Source organism: Pteropus medius, unplaced genomic scaffold, assembly GCF_902729225.1.
Source record: "Pteropus medius unplaced genomic scaffold, Ma_sr-lr_union100, whole genome shotgun sequence".
Lineage (NCBI taxonomy): Eukaryota > Metazoa > Chordata > Mammalia > Chiroptera > Pteropodidae > Pteropus > Pteropus medius.
The window spans coordinates 391,490-415,576 of record NW_024355265.1 but is presented as its reverse complement, the minus strand read 5'-3'; the positions used below and the strand labels follow the sequence as shown (position 1 = coordinate 415,576).

Below are 24,087 nucleotides of genomic sequence, written 5' to 3'. Positions count from 1 at the left end.
GAAAATTTTCTCAATTACTTTCTTCATCTATTATTTCTCTAGTCTATTGCCTTTACTTGGGTCAAAAGAACCTGATATGACCCTTCAGTAGGAGGAATGTGGTCTACACATTCCTCTTCAGATGAGGACTCAGTAGATTCCTCTTGCTCGTTTTCAGACACTATTTCTATAGGATTTTGATAAACATGTTCTTTTGATCCAAGCTGAGAAAATGGAAGCATGGGCTGTTGGGCAACAGACACATCAGACTCATCTCCTCAATTGGCCATTCCTTCTTGTCGTATTGCCAAGTCAGTTGCAGCACCCTCAGAGTCAGATTGCAGAAGCTGTAAAGCCTGAGAAATTAAAGTGCATAAAGACCAAACAGAAACAGGGATGGGATCCCCTTGTCGATGAGCTCTCCGCAAAGCTCTCATAACTTGTTTTCACTTTAGCATTTAATTGGGATTTTCCCTCCGGCTTGAACTAGTAGTAATGTCTACCTACATGCAAAAACAATTCACGAAATTGACTTTTCTTCACTTTTACTCCTGAAGACGACAATAAGTGTCACAATAACTTAATATACTGGGCCTCCACATTTGACGGAGAATTCCCCATGATAAAACTATGCTGAAAGTATCGCTTACCCGTGAGCGAACTTACCCCTTTGGTTTCCAGTGTAATCTGGAAATGTAATAAAATTATGCCGAAGTTATCGCTTACCCGTGAGCGGACTTACTCCTTCCGTTACTAGCGTAGTTCTGCACCCTCTTCTTCGAGCCCCACGTTGGGCGCCACTTGTTGCGGAGAAGGTTTGGAAGAAGAGTCAGAGACTGGAAATGTGTTATTTACATGGATAAGGGACAGGAGGAATGGCAATGCTAGCATCCCCCAACCCCTGTCTCCATGGCTTTTTATTGTTTCCCTATTAATGCTGGCTTTGTAATTTATTAATAGTTACTATCAGGTTAGTAAATACAAGCTACAGCCAACTCCCAGACTCAGCCTCAAAGCCACCACCGTGTTCTCAGCTATTTCTTCCAAAGTATCTTTTTCTTATCCTCTAAAGTATCCTTTTCTAATCCCTAGAGTAAGAAGTCTCGGAATCGGTCGGGCGTGTGCGCCCTCCCTGCAATGTGTCCTTGTGTGCAAGTCCATATCTGCTCCTGATGTCTTTGTTGCTCCAAGTACCAGACATTCTGCTAGGAAAATTCTGAACCACAGGTGTTTCTTACAACAGCATGTAGAGATAAACGAGAAGGCCTAATAGCACACTGATCTGGTGCTGCTAAAATACTGCAGTGTGATTCACTTTGACAGTTGTGGTTCACAGCTTTTCTCTGTAGCATTTCATCTCAAATTAAATTGATCTATAGTTTTAATTCTGATTTGCCTGACATCAAAGAGCCCATGACAGAACTTTCAGAAAGACAGCTTTCTTATGTTAACAAGTAATCTAACATTTTAGTGTAGAATGTCATCAATCTTGATATGCACACCAAACTTTGGACAGATTTCCACCCTGTTTCAATGAATGGCCAGAAGTGCAAATTAAAAACAATAAATGTTACAGGCATGAATACATAAAGTTTCTAGTTTACCAATCAAAAATAACGTTCTCATTGTGTATCTTTCATCTAAGTTATTTCACTGAGTGTTCCTAGCTCAGAAGAGATTTATCTTAATTTCCTAAAATTTCTTTGATTTCTTAATTTTACCATGTTCAAACTTCTATTTTCACTTGATGTAATTGTAGGAGCAAGCCATGGGATGTATTTGGGTACAAAATGGACATAAATATAACTCTATGGTGTATATTCATGAAAGGTGGGCAGGTTTTAGAGGTCAGAGTCTGGAATTGCACTGCTAAGATATTTTGATTATAGCCTCATAAATGGCATGGGACAGAGTATGGAGAGAATAACCCAGGGGTACATTATGTGTATATATCCACTGAATTGTATGTTCTTTGATCCAATCACAGAAGACAATTGTTATAAATGCTTTTGACCTTGAGAGCCCAATAGTGCATTGCTTGTTTATGATCTGAACTACATGAAAGATTAAATAAATCTGCGTTGGCAGAAAAAATATAATTTTTTAACTTATTTTTTTATTAAGTTTATCGGGGTAACATTGGTTAATACAATTATATAATTTTCAGGTGTACATTATAATTTGACATCTATATATTCTATTGTATGATTACCAAAGTCCAATTTTTTCAGCTACCATATATTTGATCCCCTTTACCCACTTCACCCTCTCCCTACCCCCTATATTTGACTCCTTTTACCCCGTCTACCTCTCCCCTCCTTCCCCACCCCCTACCCTCTGGTAACTACTAGTCCATTGTCATATCCCTGTTCATTTGTTGCTTTTAGGTTTATATCCCACATATAAGTGATATCATGTGATTTTTCTACTGAAAAAAGATAATTCATTCAGGGTTATGAATGATTAAATTTTATTTATTAAAACATGAGCCCTAAGATATATTTCTTATCTATCTATATAAGAAACTAGAAAAGGGAATACTAGCACTTCAAGGTAAATCACACACCTACTCGCACTATTCTAGTACTTTATATTAAGCTCCCCTTTTCACATAACTGCTTTTCCAATTTTTTAAAACATGACAACTTTTCCATTAATCTTTCACATACAAAAGTTATTGTCATTCAGTGAAGGAAGTCACCACATCATATCTTCTGCATTATTTCTACCGATACTCACCTCTGTTCGCCTATCACTCTCCTCCATGACAAGCCCAAGTCCTTCATGTCTAGACCTGCTCTGTTTCATGGTCAGTGGTTGAGACTTCTTTCCTATAACTGACCATGGCCTGTACAGAGATGGGCACCTGAGCCTAGTAAGTACAGACTCCATGTAGTTTTCCATTATTCTCTAACTTCCCTGATGCTAATTCATACAAAAATAAATTTGATACTCAGTGTCCTCGTTTTACTAAAGGACATGAATATGAATGAACCGTGCCCAGTGAAGTAGGCTGTTTCATCGCATGGATTACTTCCCAGAGAGCAGCGCTAAAGGCCTGGAAGGCAGGCATGTGTTCAATGGACTTTGGACTTTGGGTTAAAACTCAGTCATGTACTCTTTTCAAGAAAATGTAACTAAATATAAACAGTAAAGATAAAGGGCTATTTGTACATGTCTTTGTTCCTGTGATATATGACATGTCCAGAATTTTAATATAGTTGCATTTATAATTTTTCTGTAGTATGTAATGTCTCAGGCAAATCTCAAAGAACTTAGTTATTCCTAGTATGAATTCTTGACATGTGCTTGATTGTGAGAGCTGGTTAAAAAATTGACTACATTCATTACATGTGCATGAATTCTTGGGTTAATCCTAAGGACACACTGTTGCTTAGTGTTTCCATGTTTAGTATATTAGTATAGTTTTTTCCTCCATTAATATTGTCATTACTCCAAAAGTGTAGACATTTGATGAAAAGCCTTATGACATTCACTACATTTGTAAGGTTACTTGCCAAAATATGTCTTCTGATTTTATCTTTGAGTAAAAAAATTAACATGCATGTAACTTATGTGTTGTTTCTCAAAATGTAAAATCTGCTTTCTAGTGAATTGGGAGGCCTAGATAGAAGTTCTGACATATATTTCTACAATTTCTCTTCCTTGTGGAGTTTCTGTTCTTGCAGAATACTTGAACTCTAATGGCATTACATTGCAATTGTAAGGAATAGCTCCAATGTTTCCCACTGTTGATCTTTGGATAAACACTTTGTCACACTTTAATTTGGTGGTTTATCTCCAGTATGAATTCTCTGATGTCTAATTAGACTTGAATGCACCCTGAACTCTTTGCCATACACATTACATTTGTAAGGTTTCTCTCCTATATGGATTCTTTGATGTGTAGTTAGGGTAGAATATGCAGTAAAGTCTTTGCCACACTCATTACATTTGTAAGGTTTCTCATGACTATGAATTATCTGATGACTAGTTAGGGTTGCATGCACAATAAAGGCTTTGCCAACTCATTACATTTGTAAGGTTTTTCTCCAGTATGGATTCTCTTATGTATAGTTAGGCTTGAATGCAAAATAAACTCTTTGCCACACTCATTACATTTTTACGATCTCTTTCCTGTATGAATCAACTTATGGTACCTAAAGCTTGAATGCACCCTAAAGGCTTTGCCACACTCATTACATTTGTAAGGTTTCTCTCCACTGTGAATAAACTGATGGTTAGTTAGCTTTGAACAAACCCTAAAGGCTTTAGCACACTCATTACATTTGTAAGGTTTCTCTCCAGTATGGATTCTCTTATGTTTAGTTAGGCTTGAAGGCAAAATAAACTCTTTGCCACATTCGTTACATTTGTAAGGTCTCTTTCCAGTATGAACCAGCTTCCAGTATGAATGCACCCTGAAGGCTTTGCAACACTCTAATGAGTGTAAGGTTTCTCTCTGCTATGAATAATCTGATGGTAAGTTAGTTTTGAATGCAACCTAAAGGCTTTCCAATACTCATTATATTTGTATGGTTTCTATCCAGTATGCATTCTCTGATGGCTAGTTAGGTCTGAATTGTACATTAAACTGTTTGCCAGACTCAGTACATTTGCAAGAATGTTTCCTGCTTGCTTTCATGTCTTTTGTCAGCACTGAAGGATGCCTAGAATCATTTTCATATATAATAGAACTGTTGGCTTGGATACAAGGAAAAACTCTTGGGAGTGGAGAAATGGAGAAAGTGTTGTTGAAAGACTTCTTGGCTGGATTACATTCATCAATTTCCCTGCAGAATGAAATATCTCCATATCAGCCTGATGTGACTGAAACCATAGTCCAAGACAGTTTTCAAAAGGCTCATTTATGGCAGGCACTCTACCATGTTTACTTCTTCTATCAGTGAGATGTTTGTTATGCATTATAGGCATTCCTTTGTGATTCCTTTTATCACCTCTTTGCTGATGAGCAAAATCATGCATATGTTTCCAGATTTCCCTGAAGTAAATATCTTTGATGACAAGGTTTTCACGTCTTCCAAACTTCACTGTTTGGAATACTCTACCTGTATTACTGGGTTTTGTTGGTTTTAATTTCTTGATCACATACAAAGGACAGATATCTATAAAAAAAACCATTATGGAGTCATGTCAGAAAGATGGCAGAGTGAAAGACATCCCCAGATTTCTCCCCTTGAAACAACAATAAAGTGAACATCTAACACTCTACAAAAAAACCCGAACTGCACACCAGCACATCTGAGTGTGGGATCTGCATAAGAGCTACCATAGGTCAGAATCACAGAAGTAAGGCAGGAGAAACAAAGAAGCTGCCTCTCACAGCTAGAGCTCCCTGCAGGAGGAGGGGGAAGAGAGAAGGTTCAGTGGGTTCCCGGAACAGAGCTGCCTGGGAGAGTTGTGAGCTCCACACTGCCCATGGCAGTGCCCAGGCATTAGGACAGAAAGCAGAGAAGTGGGGAGGGCAGAGAAGTGGGGACTGCAGAGATACAACAGTTGGTTATTACCAATTGCGGTAGCAAAACACCAGGCTGAGCCACTGCCCCTATCTCCCAAAACAGAGGGGCCCTCTCCCCATATCCTCCAACACCGAAAACTGAAGAGCTCAAGGGAAATCCGAGCAAATACTACCGAACCTGTCACTAACACTGACAGGGACTGAGACTGAGGGTAGCAAGCATGATTGAATATCTATAAGAAAAAAAAAGGCATTATTAAGACTTTATATAAAGCAGGGATGCAAGACGCATAGACACCACCTACTGGAAACCAAAAGAAAAGCACCTTTTTTTTTTTTTTTGCAGCAGGCTAAAGAGAGACATTTATGTAATAAATCCTTTTTCTGGAAAAAAGCAAATTACACTTCCATTAATGCCCAGGCAAAGAAAAATCCATTAAACGCCATGAACAACCAAGGTGAAAAGGCATCTCAGAAAGAAAGAGAAAAATCTCCAGAAAATAAGCTTACAGACATAGGAATATGCATCTTAAATGACAGAGAATTCAGGATGGTACTTATGAAAAAACTCAGTGAAATCTGCAACAAGTCATATCAACAATTTCAGGAACTGAAAAAACAACTAGATGAGCAGAATGAGTTCTTTATCAAGGAGATAGAAACCCTCAAAAAGAACAGAATAGATCTGTTGGAGATGAAGAACACACTGCAAGAGAGGAAAAATGAAATAGCAAGCTTGGGAAATAGAGTCGACCAAATGGAAGAAAGTATCAGTGATATCGAAGACAGAAATCTGGAAATAAATCAGAAGGAAAAAGAAACTGAAGAATGAAAAATAATGAAAGAGAAATCCAAGAACTAGCTGATACCATCAGAAAAGGAAACATAAGAATAATGAGCATTATCAAAGGCGAGGAAAAGGAGTAAGGATTAGAAAGCATTTTCAGACAAATAGTTGACAATAATTTTCCAAATCTAAGAAATGAGCTGGAGCTTGGAATTCAAGAAGTCAGCAGAACACTCAATTATCTCAACCAAAAAAAGGCCTTCACCAAGACATATTGTATTAAAACTGTTAAAAATCAATGACAAAGACAGAATTCTCAGGGTAGCCAGAGAAAAAAGACAGTAACCTATAAAGGAAAACCCATTAGATTATCATCGGACTTCTCAGCGCAAACCTTACAAGCCAGAAAGGAATGGAATCAAATATTTAAGCTATTAAGTGAAAGGAACTACCAGCAAAGAATAATGTATCCAGCTAAGCTCTCCTTTAGATATTAGGGAGAAATAAAGACCTTTCCAGACATTCAAAAATTGAGGGAATTCTCCACTACAAGGCCTGCATTACAGGAAATAGCTCACCTAAAACAAAATGACAAAAAGAATACATAATTAGGAGTAAGGTGACTAGCAGGCTGATAGAAGCAGAGGAGTGCGATCCTTAATAAGAACAGGGCATTATAAGATTAAACAATTAAAAGAGATTTGCTGTAGCAAGATAGTAATAATGAACGTTCATCATATGTAGGGACAAAGTGAGATAATGACTGAAAAGGAGAGGATTCAATGATTCAGATTCGCAAAGGGGAATGGAGATAAGGCACACACAGAAGAAAATGGATGACTGTGTATATATATTCCTTTATATATTCGTAGTGGTAACCAGACGCCAAAGATTCAGAACTGATGTATATAATATAAAACAAGAATGACCAGAGGGGAAACCCACAAAAGCCAACCAAAATGAAGAAACAGAAACACAAGGACAAGGAAGGAATGGAAACACCGAATTACCAGAAAGCAAAAGGTAAAATAGCTCTAAGAAAACCTCATAGTTCCATAATCACCCTGAATGTAAATAGACTGAACTCCAATAAAAAGGCAGAGGTGCAGATTGGATCAAACACAAAGCTCAACCAAATGCTGCCTCCAGGAGACACATCTCAGTTCCAAAGACAAATATAGTCTAAAAGTGAAAGGGTGGAAAATAATACTTCAAGCAAATGGCATTCAGAGGAAAGCAAGAGTAGTGGTACTAATATCAGATGAAATAGACTTCAAAATAAAAAAGGTAAAGAAAGATACTGAGGGATACTTCATAATGTTAAAGGGAAGAAGAAGACATAACACTTATTAATATCTATGCTCCAAGAAGACATAACACTTATTAATATCTATGCTCCCATACAGGAAGCCCCAAAACATGTAAAGCAATTACTAACAGAACTAAAGGGAGAAACAAACCAAAACACTATTGTAATAGGGGACCTAAATACCCAACTGTCAGATATAAACAGATCATCCAAACAGAAAATCAATAAGGAAATAGCGTCCTAAATGACACATTAGACCAACTGGACATAATTGACATTTACAGAGCCTTCCATACCAAAACAACTGCTTATACATTCTTCTCTAGTGCACATGGAACATTCTCAAGGCTTGACCACATACTGGGACACAGAGATAGACTCAACAAATATAAGAGGGTTGAAATCATACCAGCCATGTTCTCTGACCGTAATGCTTTGAAACTAGAGATTAACTGCAAAAAGAAAGCAGGAAGGACCACAAATACATGGAGATTAAACTACATGCTACCAAAGAATAACTGGGTCAGAGAAGAAATAAAAAGAGAGATCAAGAGATACATAGAAACGAATGATAAGGATAGTATAACATATCAAAACTTTTGGGACATGGCAAAAGCAGTCATAAGAGGAAAGTTCATATCATTACAGGCCTATCTTCAAAAACAAGAATGAACCCAAATAAACAACCTAATACTTCATCTTAAAAAACTAAAAAAGGAAGAACAAATGAAACCTTAAGTCAGCAGAAGGAAAGAAATCATCAAAATTAGAGCAGAAATAAATGAAATTGAAAACAAAACAAACTAACAACAACGACAACAACAAAAAACAATAGAAAAAATAAATGCAACAAAGAGCTGGTTCTTTGAGAGGTTAACAAAATTGATAACCCCCTTGCTAGACTCATTAAAGAAAAAGGAGAAAGGACACAAATAAACAAAATCAGGGGTGAAACAGGGGAAATTATGACAGACACCACAGAAATAAAAAAGATCATACAAGAATACTATGGAAAAGTGTATAATACCAAACTTAATAACCTGGAAGAAATGGACCAGTACTTGGAAAAATACAACCTTCCTAGACTGAATTGAGAAGAACTGGGAAATCTAAATAGACTGATCAGCAGTATAAAAATTGAAAAAAATCATCAAAAACCTACCAAAAAGTAAAAGTCCAGGAACACACGGCTTTACCAGTGAATTCTACCAAACATTCAAAGTACGTTTAATACTTATTTCCTTCAAACTCTTCCAAAAAATCGAAGAGGAGGCAATACTCCCCAACTCATTTTTTTGAGGCCATTATTACCCTAATATCAAAACCTAATAAAGATAACACCAAAAAAGAAAACTACAGACCAATATCTCTCATGAACACAGATGCAAAAATCCTAAAATAGATACGAGCGAACCGAATACAGCAACATATTAAAATGATTATGCACCACGATCAAGTGGGCTTCATCCCAGTGGCACAGGGATGGTTCAACATATGCAAATCGATCAATGTGATATACCACATAAACAAATTAAAAAATAAGGATCATATGATTATATCAATAGATGCAGAAAAAGCCTTCAATAAGAGACAACATCCATTTATGATCAAAATTCTTAACAAAACACTTAATATAATAAAGGCCATTTATGACACTCAGCCAACATTATACTTAATGGTGAAAAACTAAAAACCTTCCCTCTAAGATCAGGAACAAGGTAAGACTGTCCATTACTGCCACCGTTATTCAACATAACAGTGGAGGTCCTAGCGAGTGCATCAAGTAAGAGAAAGATATAAGAGACATCCAAATAGGAAATGAAGAAGTCAAATTGTCACTATTTGCAGATTGACATGATTCTCTATATAGAAAATCCTAAAGACTCCACAAGAACACTACTAGAAACAACAAGCAAATACAGTAAAGTCTCTGGATACAAAATCAATGTTCAAAAATCCACAGCGTTCCTATACTCTAATAATGAAGCATCAGAAAAAGAAGTAGAAAATACAATTCCTTTTGCAATTGCAACAAGAAGAATAAAATACCTAGGAATAAATCTAACTAAGCATGTGAAGGACCTATATAATGAAAACTATAAGACCCTATTAAAAGAAATTGAAGAAAATACAACGAAATGGAAAGATATTCTGTGTTCTTGGGTTGGAAGAATCAACATAGTTAAAATGACTATATTATCTAAAGAATTAAACAGATTTAATGCAATCCCCATCAAAATCTCATTAGCAGTCTTTAAAGAGATAGAACAAAAAATCATCAAATTTGTATGGAAGCACAAAAGGCCCCAAATTGCCAAAGCCATCCTGAGAAAAAAGAACGAGGCTAGAGTCATCACTCTGCCTGACTTCAAATTATACTACAAAGCAACAGTGATCAAAACGGCCTGGTATTGGCAGAAAAACGGACACACAGACCAATGAAATAGAATCAAGCATCCCAAAGTGAACCTATGTTTATATGGCCAAATAATTTTCAACAAAAAAACCTAAAACATATAGTGGAGAAAGGAAAGCCTCTTCAATAAACGGAGCTGGGGAAACTGGAAAGCCATCTGCAAAAGAATGAAACTATACTGTTATCTACACCACACACCATAATTAACTCAAAATGGATTAAGGACCTGAATATAAAATCTGAAACAATAAAATGCATAGAAGAAAACATAGGAACTAAACTCAAGGACCTTGGACTTAAAGAAGGTTTTATGAATTTGACGTCAAAGGCAAGGGAAATGAAAGCTAAAATAAATGAATGAGACTACATCAAACTAAAAAGCTTCTGCACAGCAAAAGGTCCTGTCAATAAGGTAAAGAGACAACTATCCGAATGGGAAAATATGTTTGCAAGCAATGCCTCTGTTAAGGGCCTAATATCCAAAATATACAAAAAACTCATACAACTCAATAACAACAAAAAAACAAATGATCCAAACAAAGAATGGGCAGAGGACCTGAACAGACAGTTCTCCCTAGAGGAAGTACAAATGGCCAACGAACATATGAAAAGATGCTCAACATCGCTAGCTATTAGAGAAATTCAAATCAAAACCACAATGAGATACCATCTCACACCTGTTGGAATAGCTATAATCAACAAGACAAGTAATAACAAATGCTGGATAGGATACAGAGAAACAGGAACTCTCATACACTGCTGGTGGGACTGCAAATTGGTACATCCACTATGGAAAACAGTATGGAGGTTCCTCAAAAAACTAAGAATTGATCTACCATATGATCCAGCAATCCTTCTACTGGGTATTTACCCCACAGATTTGAAAACCTATATCCAAAAAGATATTTGCACACCGAAGTTCATAGCAGTATTACTCATGGTATCCAGGACATGAAAGCAACCGAAGTGTCCTATGATAGATGATTGGCTAAAGAAGCTGTGGTACATATATCCAATGGAATATTATTCTGCCATTAGAAGAGATGAAATACTGCCATTTGCGACAACATGGATGGACCTCAAGATAATCATGCTAAGTGAGATAATTTCAACATACAGAAAATGTTGAAAATCACTTATATGTGGGGTATAAACCTCAAAGTAACAAACGAACAGGACAAACAGAGGCTTATGGACACAGGCAGTATATTAGTGGTTACTAGATGGTAAGGCGGAGGGGGAAAGAGGCTTGGGGGGAAGGTAGATGGGGTAAAGGGGGTCAAATACGTGGTGACGGAAAGAAATCTAATTATGGAAGTTGAACACAGTGTAAATATATATATGCCTTAATGTAAAATAAAAATAAAAATAAAAAAACAGATTCATGGACATGGAGAATAGACTAGTGGTTACCAGAGGGTAGGGGAAAGGGGAGGTAGATAGGATAAAAGTGGTCAAATATGTGGTGACAGAGGATATCCAACTATGGAAGGTGAACACCCAATGTAAATATATATATGCTTTACTGTTAAAAATGTACAGCTGAATTTACCAGATTTCATTAACCAATGTCACCATAAAAAATTAATCAAAAAAATTTAGCCTATTAATTCATCTCTAAACAAATGTTTCATGTTGAATTCTAAAATTACATAAAAAATAATGTTATACTGAACACAGTTATAAAACTTCCCGAACATAAATCTCGATCTTCTAAGACAATAAACAGGATTCTTTATAATGAAATAGTAATTACATGGAATTCAAATAAATTTAGGGGTATCTAGTTTCAAACACCTTACGAAGAAGGGGGGTTGTGAAACGCAGGTGTAAGCTAGAAGGACGGAAACTCACGCTGGCAGGGGGAGCTCAGCTGCCAGTTATCCGCTCCTTTGTCTACAAGAAATTTCACCAGAGAAAAGTGCGTGCTCTGGGGGCCATGACTGGTGAGAGGTTAGACTCGTGCAGTGCCCTCTGGGAAGACAAGGATATGACTGTGGGGCAAGACGGGGATGAACGGGGGGCAGGGCGTGTGGTTCAGGCTCGCACACTGACCAGGATGGAGGTGGAGTAAACAGGCTTAGGGGGCAGGACCTGAGCAGTGCAACACTGACAAAGGGTGGGAATGAACAGAAAGGGCCCCACCGGAAACTCAGGAAGGATAAGGCTATGCTTTCTTGAAAAGTGTCTACTATAACACCAGCAGAAAATGTGTAACATTTACTAAGTGTGCTAACTAATGTTTTAACATCTCAGATAATGACATTGAACTGCAGCTCCACTACTTCTGTAAGGTATGCAAATTACTCACTAGATAGTCTCTTAATGGAAAAACTATTTATTCTTATGTTAAAACCAAAACCAAGGGAAGAATTTTCTTACAACAACAAAGCAATCAACTTCATCTTAAGCTAGTCTCAGATATGAGACCCTTCAAAAGAGGGAGAAAATGAAATGGGACATCTTGTTGTGGCACGAATGATTCTGAGACCCACGGAGCCAATCGAGATTAATTATGAGCCTTTATTAGCCGGCCGGCGACTGACTCTCTACCACACAGGGTTAGAGGAGATCAGCAGCCCCCAGCTTCCAGAGGAGGCAGCTTACAAAGCCTCCAACTACATCCTTGAATAAGCAGATTACAAGAAACAGAAGTTAGCCTTTAACGTCTTGTACGAAAATAAATGTATCCGGGGAACTCTCAGATCAAACAAGGCCTAGTAGACAGTTTTATTATTGTCTCCTTGGAATGTTGCACTTCTGGGGCTGGCGCCTGGAGATAATCTCCTCCCTGTGACTGAGTTACTGCTTGCACCTGGAGATACTGCCTCCCTGAAACTGGAGAATTTCCACTTTTACAATCTCTTGCAGAGTTAATCTTTTTAGTAAACCTAGTTTTCTTCCTTCCTCTCTTTAGGAAAAAGGGTCTTCTCCCTCAAATCCTGATAATTGCCCCAAATTGGTAACTCAGATCCTCTGGCTATTGATAAGGGTCATCAGCCCATTGTTAAGCAGAAATGGTGTTAAGACATGCAGGGCCCTTAAAGTCTGTTGGGGAAGGGACTTTAGGCCAAAAGTCTTTTTACTCACTAAGAAATATATTAACCAAGCCTGTTTTCCTTTACTCACTTAATAGGCAAATAAATAGATATATGATTTAAATAATCAGTTCGAATCATTTTCCTTGCCTAGGGACTAAGGCTGCACCCCAGCAGGAAACCCAAGACCGCACCCTGACTGAGGCAGAAAGGGAAAGAGCTCCATGAAACCTCAGTAGGCAGCGACTGCGACCCTTCTCAGCAAGAGGCAGATACGGAAGAAGAAACCTTGTAAAAGTGGAAATTCTCCAGTTACAGGGAGGTGGTATTTCCAGGTGCCAGCCCCCAGGAAGAGCAGTAACTCAGTCACAGGGAGGTGATATCTCCAGGCGCCAGCCCCTAGGAGAAGCACAACATTCCAAGGTGCAGGTAATAAAACTGTCTACTAGGCCCTGTTTGATCTGAAAGTCCCTCGGATACATTTATTTTCGTACAAGACGTTAACGGCTAACTTCTGCTTCTTGTAATCTGCTTATTCAAGGATGTAGTTGGAGGCTTTATAAGCTGCCTCCTCTGGAAGCTGGGGGCTGATCTCCTCTAACCCTGTGTGGTAGTCAGTCGCCGGCCGGCTAATAAAGCCTCATAATTAATCTCGATTTGCTCCATGGGTCTTAGAATCATTCGTGCCATAACAACCTCCTGTCCCTCAACATCCATACTAATAATAAGGGGGTTCGTGGCTCTTAGAAAAGAGTTAGGCAGGAAAATTAGTTAAGGGGCTTCTAGATCTGCCTGCAAAGACACTGAGGTCATCCTATCTCAGAAGGGGTTCGCTGTAATCCATCATTCACCCCAAGGCCTTTAGGCTTTTCCCCTTACAAAATCCTTTTCGAGAGACTCTCCCCTCCAGCGCAAAAGGGAGAAGGATGTAACTGCAACTATGTTAGCAGAAATTTAGGAAAAATATAAAGGGTATTTAGTAAGTAGAGAAAGAAATTTAGTAAGTTCTGTGTTAAGATCTGGCTGGCAGAATTAGCTTTTCGAAAAAGGTTTATACACAGGTATTTGTAATAAATTTGGAGTCATAGTCGGAAGACTCAGATCATGATTCGCTTATTTTCCTAACTTTTGTAATATAATTCTCATTTGAAAGATAAATTAACTTTAGAAAGAGCCCCCATCCTTTGACAGAATTAGGTCCACCCTTTTTAGTCAGGAGAAGAATATAGGTTAAGGTTTAGAAAAAGGAGCCATTCCAGCCAAACTAAACAGGCTCTCACATTGTTATATTAGCAACTCTCACTGCCATTAAAGTTACAGGTATTACTCTGTGAATCCACCACATCTGGGTAAAGACAGCAGCGTTTCCAGAGAACCGGGAAATTTAGACTGCAGAACATTTTCCTGATCAGCCAGCCGCTCCAGATCACATACTGGAGGCAACAGAAAATCCACCTGAGATCGTCCGCCCTGCTCTGGCCACCCCTAGAAGCTGGTCAGTCTACGCACGGCAGAAGCTTGAGGAATTTCATCGTGGGACTCCTTATAATTGGACTTTGGGGAGGAAATTGGTGCAAAGAACTGTGAATATGTATCCATGTTACCAAAAGAAGTCAGAGAAATGTCCACTACCTCACTTTTCTATAGCTACTGTGAATGGCAGTGCCTTTCAGATATATTTTCCAGAGCTGTGCTGGATGTGGCAGGATTTGCCACTCGCTGGGTGCGGCAAGTGGCACCTGAACAGAGACCTGAGTATGGGAAAATGTAAATGAGGTAAGGTGAGTAGACTCCCTTGGGAAAAGCGTATGCAAAAGAGTAGGAGGGAGAAAATACAGATCACAGCCTGGTAGAATTCAAGAAAGCACATGTGTTAAATAAATTTAAGGAATAGACTGTCATAATCAGGAGTAAAACATAGGACAACAAGGGTCAAAGGACTGCAGTGTTTTTGTACAGAGCTTAAAGCTATACTTAGGGCTAGGGAATATGGTATGCACACTCACCAGATTCAGCAATTTTAGATCTCATATAGGAAACAGCCCTGGTTCCCAGAGGAAGGAACAGTAAATAGTTAAAGCTGGGAAAAGATTGGGAAGCTACTGAATTGATTCCCACACAGGCAAGGTCAGAAACTGGATGGCCCCATGTAGGCTTTACTAGATTTGCAGAAACAAGGCCTACAATCGCCTCTCCAAAGTTGGAAAGAAAACTGTATAATTGGCATGATAAAGCCTTCCTACTACCTCTGAAAACAGGGGAATTGCTTGGTCACTCTGTCTCAAAAGCCCTTGCCAGGCGCGGTGGCATGCACCTGTAGTCCTAGTGTTAAGGGTGGAAAATTTTCAAGTGAGCCAACTAGCTAAGTCAGCTACAGGGAAGAAATATCTTTAGATACCAGAAGTTGTCCTACTTGCTTGAGTGTGGTTTAGGAAGTATATTGTATAAGATATAAAGATGGCCAATGTCTGCTTCTGTAATCCATCTACTTGTTAATTAAGGGTGTTGTTCTGGGCAAAGATATGCTAACAGCCAACTTCCACTTCTGTAATCTGCTTGCTTGTTCAGGAGACCACCAGGATATGGCCTTAAGCTTTATCAGCTGCCTCCTCTGAAAGCTCAGGGCTGATCTCCTCTAGCCCTGCATGGTAGAGTCAAATCGTTCGCGCCATAACACTAGCTACTCGGGAGGCTGGGGCAAGAGGATAGCTTGAGCCCAGGAGTTCTGGGCTGTAGTGCGCTATGCCGATCGGGTGTTCGCACTAAGTTCGGCAAAAATATAGTGACCTTCAGGGAGCGGGAGACCATCAGGTTGCCTAAAGAGGGGTGAACCGGCCCAGGTCAGAAATGGAGCAGGTCAAAACTCCTGTGCTGATCAGTAGTAGTAGGATCGCTCCTATGAATAGTCACTGCACTCCTGGCCTGGGCAACATAGCAAGATCCCATCTCTATTACAGCAGGTAAATAGGGAACTCCAAATAGGGTACTGGAAAGATAATGAGTGGCCCCCAGAATACATAATCCAATACTATAGGCCTGCCAAAGTCCAAATGGCAGGCCTAAAGAGATCTTGGGGATACCGTACCCTGATTTACGTGTTAAATCGAATTATCCAACTGCAGGCAGTTACTAATAAAACTAGGAGAGCCCTGACCCTCCTGGCACATCAAGAAACTCAGATGAGAAATGCCATCTACCAGAACAGGTTGGCACTAGATTATCTATTAGCGGCAGGAGGAGGTATACTTGGGAAATTCAATCTCACCAACTGATGTGTGCAAAGAGAAGACGAGGGCCGGGCACTTGAAGATCTTGTCAAACGGATGACGGACTGGCACATGTGCCCATACAAACCTGGCATGGATGGGACCCCAATAACCTCTTTAGAGGTTGGCTCTCCACTTTCGGAGGCTTTAAAGACCTTAATCAGAGTAGTAATCCTCCTCCTCATTACCTGCCTACTTTTGCCTTGCCTATTGCCTCTTTTTCGGACAATTAAACCTCCCTTATAGGAGCTACTGTGGAGAAAAAGACTATAGCAAAGATCCTTAATGCAATATCATTATCGGTCCCTGATCCAGGGAGACTAAAAGGGAGATCAGGAAGATAGTCAAAAAGGTGATGCCCTATAAAGAATTTAGACGGGCATCAAAAGCGGGGAATGATATGGGAGATATAAAGAAACCTAAGATGGCTACCCTGTCCCGGAGGAATTTTTAACAACCTCTTCTCCCTGGAACAATACCTTCCCCACACACGTAAAACAAAAGACCGCCAAGTATGCGGAAGTAATCAATGTATATATCTACCTGCCTGCCTTTGTTCGGGGCTCAGACTCTGGAGAGTGAGTCCTCTGAGCCTGCCGGTGTAAATAAACCTCCTTTGATTCTTAGTTCGCTGAGTGCCCCTTGGTTCTTCGAGGTTCACAGGCCAAAATCCATAAGTGTTTTAAAATCTATTGACTATCATCAGAAGTGCATGGGGCCTTTATATTTGGCATTGTCATGGTGGGAACTAGTTCTGTAGCTTCCCATGGCTACTTATCCTCCATCGGAGTCCCTCCACATACATAGCAGGAAGTGTCATTCAGGGAGTGAGCTATTCCTTCAGCTAACCTTCCTTTGTTTTGTTGGTGTCTTCCTGGCCTGGCTGCAGGGCTGATCAGCACATTGTAGTGTCCAAATGCAGCCCGACCAACACTTCAATTTTCCTACCTCCTCCCTACATTTCTCTTCAGAGATTTTATTCCCTTAATCTTAAAGGGATGTTGAGGGACAAAGGTCCGTCTTCTGTAACTTCTTCAAAGCTGAGATAAGGCTGTAGTCCCTGCCTACTGGGAATAAAAATCAATGAAAGCTTATTCTAGGGCAGACAACATGAGGTCATTCCAGCATATAGAAGTGGTAGGAAGCCTTGCAACCTAGAAGATATAAACAAAAAAATAAAAAAGACAAGTCAAAATTAATAGTAGAGGTAATTGACAATGAAGTTACTTTTTCATGGCAGTTTGTTAATTCGAGGTACACAAAAGTTCCCTGATTCCCTGGGACATGTGGACTTATCTAGTTTCCGGAACAAGAGCTCAAGATTTTCCATGGGTTCACAGGAATAGGTTGCACTTTCTGGTTTATTTTCTGAAGGAAGCTGTGAGGACTCATAAGAAACTGGTTTAATTCGAGATAAATGTTCTCAGCTGTTGATTTCTTGTAATTTGACAGCAGTTAGGAACTTAACAAAAGTTGGGAGGCCCTTTCTGTTTCCCTTAAGGGCTGACTTTCAACAGATTTCAGGGAGGTAGTTGCTCTGCTAGTAGGAAACCCTGACACAGAGACGGGTTGTCTACGAATGGTTTAGCCTTAGGTTCCCTACAAACGTGCTCTGTGTGGTGGGCAAGGGGGATGCCCCCCTTCTTGGCTGTGTCCCAGTTTTCCATATAAGGCTCTTTCCATACTGTACCTGGTCCTGATGTGTGGCAGAGAACTTCATTGCCAGTCCTGGTCTTACAATGGGAAAAGTAAATTACGTTAGGCAGTTAGCATTGGAGAGAGGCCCATAGGATGAGTCATGACAGAGTAGGTAGCTCTAATATCTAGTAAATATTTAGTTTTTCCTTTTTGCCAAGTCGAAGGTGACCTGAGGTTCTACTGTTGTGATTGTGGTGTATTTTTCTAGGACTCGAGCTTGCTAGCACTTGGGCCTCCGTTGTTGGAGGAGAGAGCAGCCCCTGAATGGGGCTTGCTATGTATGGTGAGAACTTATGAGGTCCACCCCTCCTCGGCTTTCCAGGGCTAGATGAACACTCACTCTTCCAGTGCCCTTCCTTCTGCAGTTTGCACATTGATTATGCTTTAGTCCTGACAATGCCACTCATGGCCAAACTGTGCTGGCTGGAAAATTACTGTTGGGCTATCACCCATGGGAATATAACACTCTAACAATAAGCTTTCTGCTTCTGTACCCGCCCCGCTTGCACAACCGATCTGTGGGTTGATAGTAAAAAGAAGAAAAATAGACTTGTGTGTTCAAACAGGACGAAGAATAGGGGTTTAGGGCTTAAAAACCCTGTACCTCTACATTTCGGGGCTGCTTAATTTGGGGTCTGCGTACTCCTGGCAGACCCAGCTGGCTGAATAAAGAGTGTGTTTTCTATAACTCACTGATTTCTGGTGGTCCGTGTGTCTATCGGGGGCTGGCGGCTACAACAATCCAAGATGGAGGTCCTCTGGGCCTACAAGGTTTTTATTGCCTAGGGTCATCTCGAGATGGTCCTTGTATTATGGCAGCTAAAATTTGCACCCTTTTTGTACTTTGCTTACTTCTCTGCCCAGTCACAGTTATTGGACACCTTAAAGACCTCTGGCACCAAGGCAGCCTGTGGGGTTGGGGTTTAGGCCCCAACTTTTGGAACTTCCTTTGAATATTGGGCTCAGATCGAGTTATGAAATGTATAGCTAGGAGTGTCTGGCCCTCAGACTTTGAGCTAATGTTAGTATATTCTCTAAGCCTCAGAAAACTGGTTAAGGCAACATAAAACACAGACATTACTTTGAGCACAGAATCCTTGTTTTCTACTCAGAAAACTTTTCCATAACATCAGTAGCAGACTAATAGTCTAAGAAACGTTAAAACACAACTTTAATTTTGTATTAGCTTACTTTTAGCATTTAAATTTCCAATCTTGTTTAGCTTAATCACATAAAATTCCCTCTCAGGATTTTTCTTCACAAGCCTTCTACCACTTTCCTCATTCCTTCAGTTTGTCTCTTCACTATTCAGAAATAACCACTTTAAGACAAACACCTTTCCTTTAATTTCCTTCCAAATCTCTATACTTTATACCTTCTGTTACCAAAAACATACATTTTCCTTTCTATCACAATTAGAATTAACCAAACCACCATATTACATATAACAGATAAATATAGATCAGAGATCACGCACATATTCATATTTCTCCATCATTTTTTGTAACTTCCCTAGGGGTGCATTTCCAGTTTCCTCAGGGAGTGATGAAATAAATGGAATCCCCAGAGAACTTGGACTCCCTCAGAGTCCGAGGGTAAAGGGGGAGGAGAAAACTCTTGATTATTTTGAGATCTCCGGGAAGATGCTCTTGTCATTGGGCCATCTTATAAGTCTGGGTCTTGGTAAAGGAGCATGTAGGGGACTTCTTCCTATTTTTCAGTTTCTTGCAAAAAAAAAAAAAAAAAGACCTAATTGGAAGATAGCATTGTAGTTTAGTGCACCATTTACAAGCTAAACTTTCTGATCCCCCTCCCATTGTTAATTTAGAAGGAGGAGGGTCCCCAGTGGGTCCTTGCTGCGAGCAATTGCTGCTGCTGTATTTTACTGACAGTGGGGCTGTGGTTTCTGCCTTTCCTGTGGGGGTACAAGCTGGGAAGTGCTTCCCTTACTGGGAGTTGAACCTGGGCGAAATCAGGAATCCTAACTGCTAGACCACTGGGAACACACTACTAGCTGTGTCTGAATTTGAAAGTATGTTACTCAGCCTGAGAGGATTGTGCGTGCACCCTGTGGCGCGGTGCTACCATCCTCAGGATGTGCGACACCTTCCTGCCGCCACTTCAGGCCCTCGTGCTCCCTGCTTTGGCCCTGCAGCTTGATCACTAGGCCCTTGCTCTGGGCTAGAAGCCAGCCTTCCTCCGTTCTGTGCTTGGCTGCCGCCTTTCAGGCGGAAGGGGAATGGCAGACAGCAGCACGGGTTTGAGAGTTTTCTCTGGGGGCATTAGTGAGTGCTGGTTTGATTTCTTTCAAAGCCTTCTGTTGTGTAGATTCCCAGAGTAGGGGCTCCCATTCTCCCGCCTTTGTGGCTTCCTAGAGGGGTTTGGCCATGTGTGTCAAAGGTAATTTGAGCCTGTACTTTTCCTGGGGTCAACTTGACCCCATAATCCCTTGAAAAGCCTTTCTTAGAATTTTTCAACATACAATTTAAGATAGTTGGCTTAGAGGAACCTCCCCTCATTCTTTAACCTGTCCTGTGGAGAGTAAGCAGTCGCTCCTCTTAACCTGTGGAGGACGCTCGGTTACTCTCTGGAGGGAGATTGGGCTTTCCTTTTGCCAGGTGTTAACCAAACACATTCCACCCTCTGCCCAATATACCTGAGAAATCACGATTTCTTCTAATAAATGTAGAGTACTGGTGACTTCAGGAAATGATCAGGCTCCCCCATCTACCCTACGTAGGGCAGGAATTCAGCTAGCTACCCTGTGCCCATTTTTTCCTTACCGTGGCTCTGATGTGTCCTAGTTTTCTTGTTCCTCCATTGTCTGATCCTTGCAGGGACTGGCAGCTGGGGCTTCCCCTTCTGTACTGTGAGGCGTCCACATGGGGTGACTTCCAGTACGCATTCAGCAGGCGCATCTACAGGGCGGGTCGGGGTTTTCCCAGTGGGGTACCCGAAGTATGCCAAATGCAAGCGCTGTTCCTCCATACTTTCCGGCCAATGCACCAGAAATCTGTTGCAGGAAGTAACACCCAATGGAGGAATTTGGATGCTCAGACAACTTTGTTAGAGGAAGAATTTATTAGGCTGGTGGAGGGTATGAGGCTAAACAGCCCTAAAGCATGATCTCCCCTTGGTTAGATTTGTTACAGCTTATATACCTCTGCAGTGTCCATGCAAGGGGTGAGTGATTCCTTTGTCTGAAGGTCTACGTGCACTTCGTGACTCAGGATGGGAGGGGGAGCTTTGGGGCTGCAAGGGGGAAGTAATTTCCAGACCACTGGTCTTATCTATTTATAGGTCATTTTGCCTTGTAGAACCCTGACCTTCACATTATCAGTACTGTTAAAGGACTCTCAAACAGAGAGACGGAACACCAGAAATTAGCACTTACTGATGGCCGGCACCACCTCAGCGGATTCCTATCCAAAGGCTGAGCCCCATCTAAGGCCATGCCACCCTGAACAGGCCCAATCCCATCTGATCTTGGAAGCTAAGCAGGGCCAGGCCTGGTTAGTAATAGGATGGGAGACTACTTACGAAGACCAGGTGCAATCTGTGAGGTCAACCAAAGGTTGCCTCACCTAAAAAAAATATAAATAAATAAACAAAGGCTGAGCCACGATTGTAACATAGCAAGCAGTTTTATACAGTTTTGTTATTCCTATACAGCTACAGAGATAAGGAAGAACATTAGTTGGATAGCAAGCTATGAATCAACAGATGTGAGCTGTAGAGTCCTTGAGGTGGGGGAGGTAGCTGTGGGAAAACATGTTAGCTGGAGAGCACTGGAGAGGGGGAGAGGGCAGACAGGAATGGACTTTAACTGGCTGAGTCTGTCATTTCTGCAAGCCCTTTTCTTTGCATTTTTCAGATGCCTCTTCTCTCTTATTAACGCCCCTCCAGATTTGACCACCCTCAAGAGAGCACATCATATTGATATGGGAAACGTAAAGAAATCTAAGATGGCTACCCTGTCCTGGAAGAATTTTAACAACCTCCTCTCCCTGGAACACTACTTTTCCTGTGCATGCAAAACAAAAGACTGCCAAGTATGCGGAAGTAATCAATGTATAAAACTACCTGCCTGCTTTTGTTTGGGGTTCAGACTCTGGAGAGTGACTTCTCTGAGCCCGCCGGCATAAATAAACCTCCTTTGATTCTTAGTTCGCTAAGTGCTGCTTGGTTCTTCTGGGTACATGGGCCAAAATCCGCAACATTTTGGTTCCCTGACCAGGAAACCCAACCACGCTGGTCCTTTGAAGTCACCGGTTTGGGCACAATGCTGAGATGCTGGTTGGCCAAGGCAACTGAGGAACTAGAAGGTGAATCCTGCCCCAGCTGTGTGGTCTTGGGCCTGGCTGCGCTTGGCATGCCTCACTCTGTTGTTTCCCCTGGACTCTGAATGGTGAGAATATGGAGATTCGGCGGATCCACATCAGACATGGTAAGGCCAGGGCCCCACAGACCCAGACAGGCCCACCTTATAGGTAGAAGGGGAGACCGATCACCTCCCAGGGGCGCGCCTCAGGCAGAGACCACCAGGGAGGGAGTGTTTTAACTTCTGAGAGCATGTGTGCATCTGTGTGGATCTGAGACCTGTCTCTGAGTTTTCAGTTCTTGGCCCGACAGTGAAGAACTATGGGGTCTGAGAGGGCCCCAACCTGCGGTTCCATAGTGACGTCATAAGGCATAAAGGTGATTTGTCCTTCCAGGGAACGGCCAGGCCTGGGGTTTATATGGGTACACCTTAGCCAAGATGCGCTGAAAATCGAGAGAGACACGGCCAGGTGGGCATCTGAATGGTCTCTGAAAAGGGACACCCCACCCTTTGTCTGTCTTCGTGGTACCGACACAGTAGGAAACATGGGGTCAGGTCAGAGTAAGGCAATGGTCCTTGAGGATATGTTAAAGAATTTCAAGAAAGGTATTTGCCTCAGAGGTAGTTATTACTGAATTAGTAAAAAGAGGCAAACTGAAGGAATAAAGAAAGTGTGAAAGAAGGTTTGCGGATGTAGTAGAAGGTCTGTGAAGGGAAATCTTGATAGGAAATCTTGTGAGGGGAAGGTGTAGGAGAAGGTTTGTGAAGACACTCAGAGAAAAATTTTATGTAATAAAGTAAAACAAGGTTGGAAATTTAAATACAGAGAGTAAGCTGATGCAAAAAAAAAAAGGAAACAACAAAAAACTGGAATTGTGTTTAATGTTCTTTAGACTATTGGTCTGATGCAAATATTTGAAAAGGTTTTCTGGGAAGAAAACTAGGATTCTGTATTTCTTTGAAACAATTTTAGTGTTTTGCGTTGCTTTAACTAGGTTTCTAAGACTTTAGAGACTATATTAACACCAGCCTCTGTGCCTACTTCTCAAAGGAAGCACCCTGCAAATGTGGGGGGAGTTCCACTAAGCTAACTGTCTTAGATTGTATGCTGGAAAATTTTAAGGAGGGTTTCTTTGAGGAGTATAGGGTCATGCTGACCTCGGAAAAACTTTGTGTTCTTTGTGAGCTTAAATGGCCCGCCTTAGGGGTAGGTTGGCCCTCGAAAGGGACCTTGGACCTCCTCACAGTGAGGGTAGTATATTGGGTAGTGACAGGGACCCCAGAATATCTAGGCCAAATTCTGTACATAGACACATGGCTGCAGATCATTAATATAGTGCTCCCTTGGGTCTGGTTCGGCACAAATAGGCAGGGACAGAATAGGGCATTTGTGGCCCACCTGCCTAGGCAAAAGGACAAGGAGACGCCAACAAATTTAATTCACCCAGGGGCACTAAGGAATATTCTATCTTCTGACTGCTGTACATCCCAGTAGCTCCATCAGTCTCCGCGAGGCCACTTTACTATCAACTGCCAGACAGGCCTCCAACATCAGTGCCTTTGCTGCCCCCCTACCACCCAAGAGCCTCGGCCTGACACCATGTCTCCCGTCTCGTTCAAGTTCGACTTGATAATAGAAAAGCCTGAAGAACAGTGGTGGAGTGCCCGGAAACAATTCGGCTGGGTTAGAATGATTCCTATCCCTTTTGTTAGAAAGCTCATGAGATCCTCACTACAGGGAAAATATTGTGAAAAGTCTAAATTAGAGGTAAAGACTGGGGCTAGGAAGTCAAC

At 41.0% G+C, this 24,087-nt stretch overlaps 2 protein-coding genes across 2 annotated transcripts in view; both read right to left on the bottom strand.

Annotated features, from left to right (window-relative positions):
* Window positions 1-3,698: 3,698 nt before the first annotated feature.
* LOC120599466 (zinc finger protein 665-like) lies at window positions 3,699-16,459 on the bottom strand. Its single transcript, XM_039858521.1, is given in 3 exon segments — window positions 3,699-4,006; window positions 4,009-4,444; window positions 16,274-16,459. Coding segments are annotated over 3 exon segments (867 nt in total). The 3' UTR covers window positions 3,699-3,761.
* The window catches only part of LOC120599465 (zinc finger protein 347-like), a 31,047-nt gene continuing 23,022 nt past the window's right edge, over window positions 16,063-24,087 (bottom strand). The window contains exon 6 of the mRNA XM_039858520.1: window positions 16,063-17,428. Within this exon, the coding sequence (XP_039714454.1) occupies window positions 17,391-17,428 (38 nt within the window). The 3' untranslated portion in view covers window positions 16,063-17,390. The remainder of the gene's footprint in view (window positions 17,429-24,087) is intronic.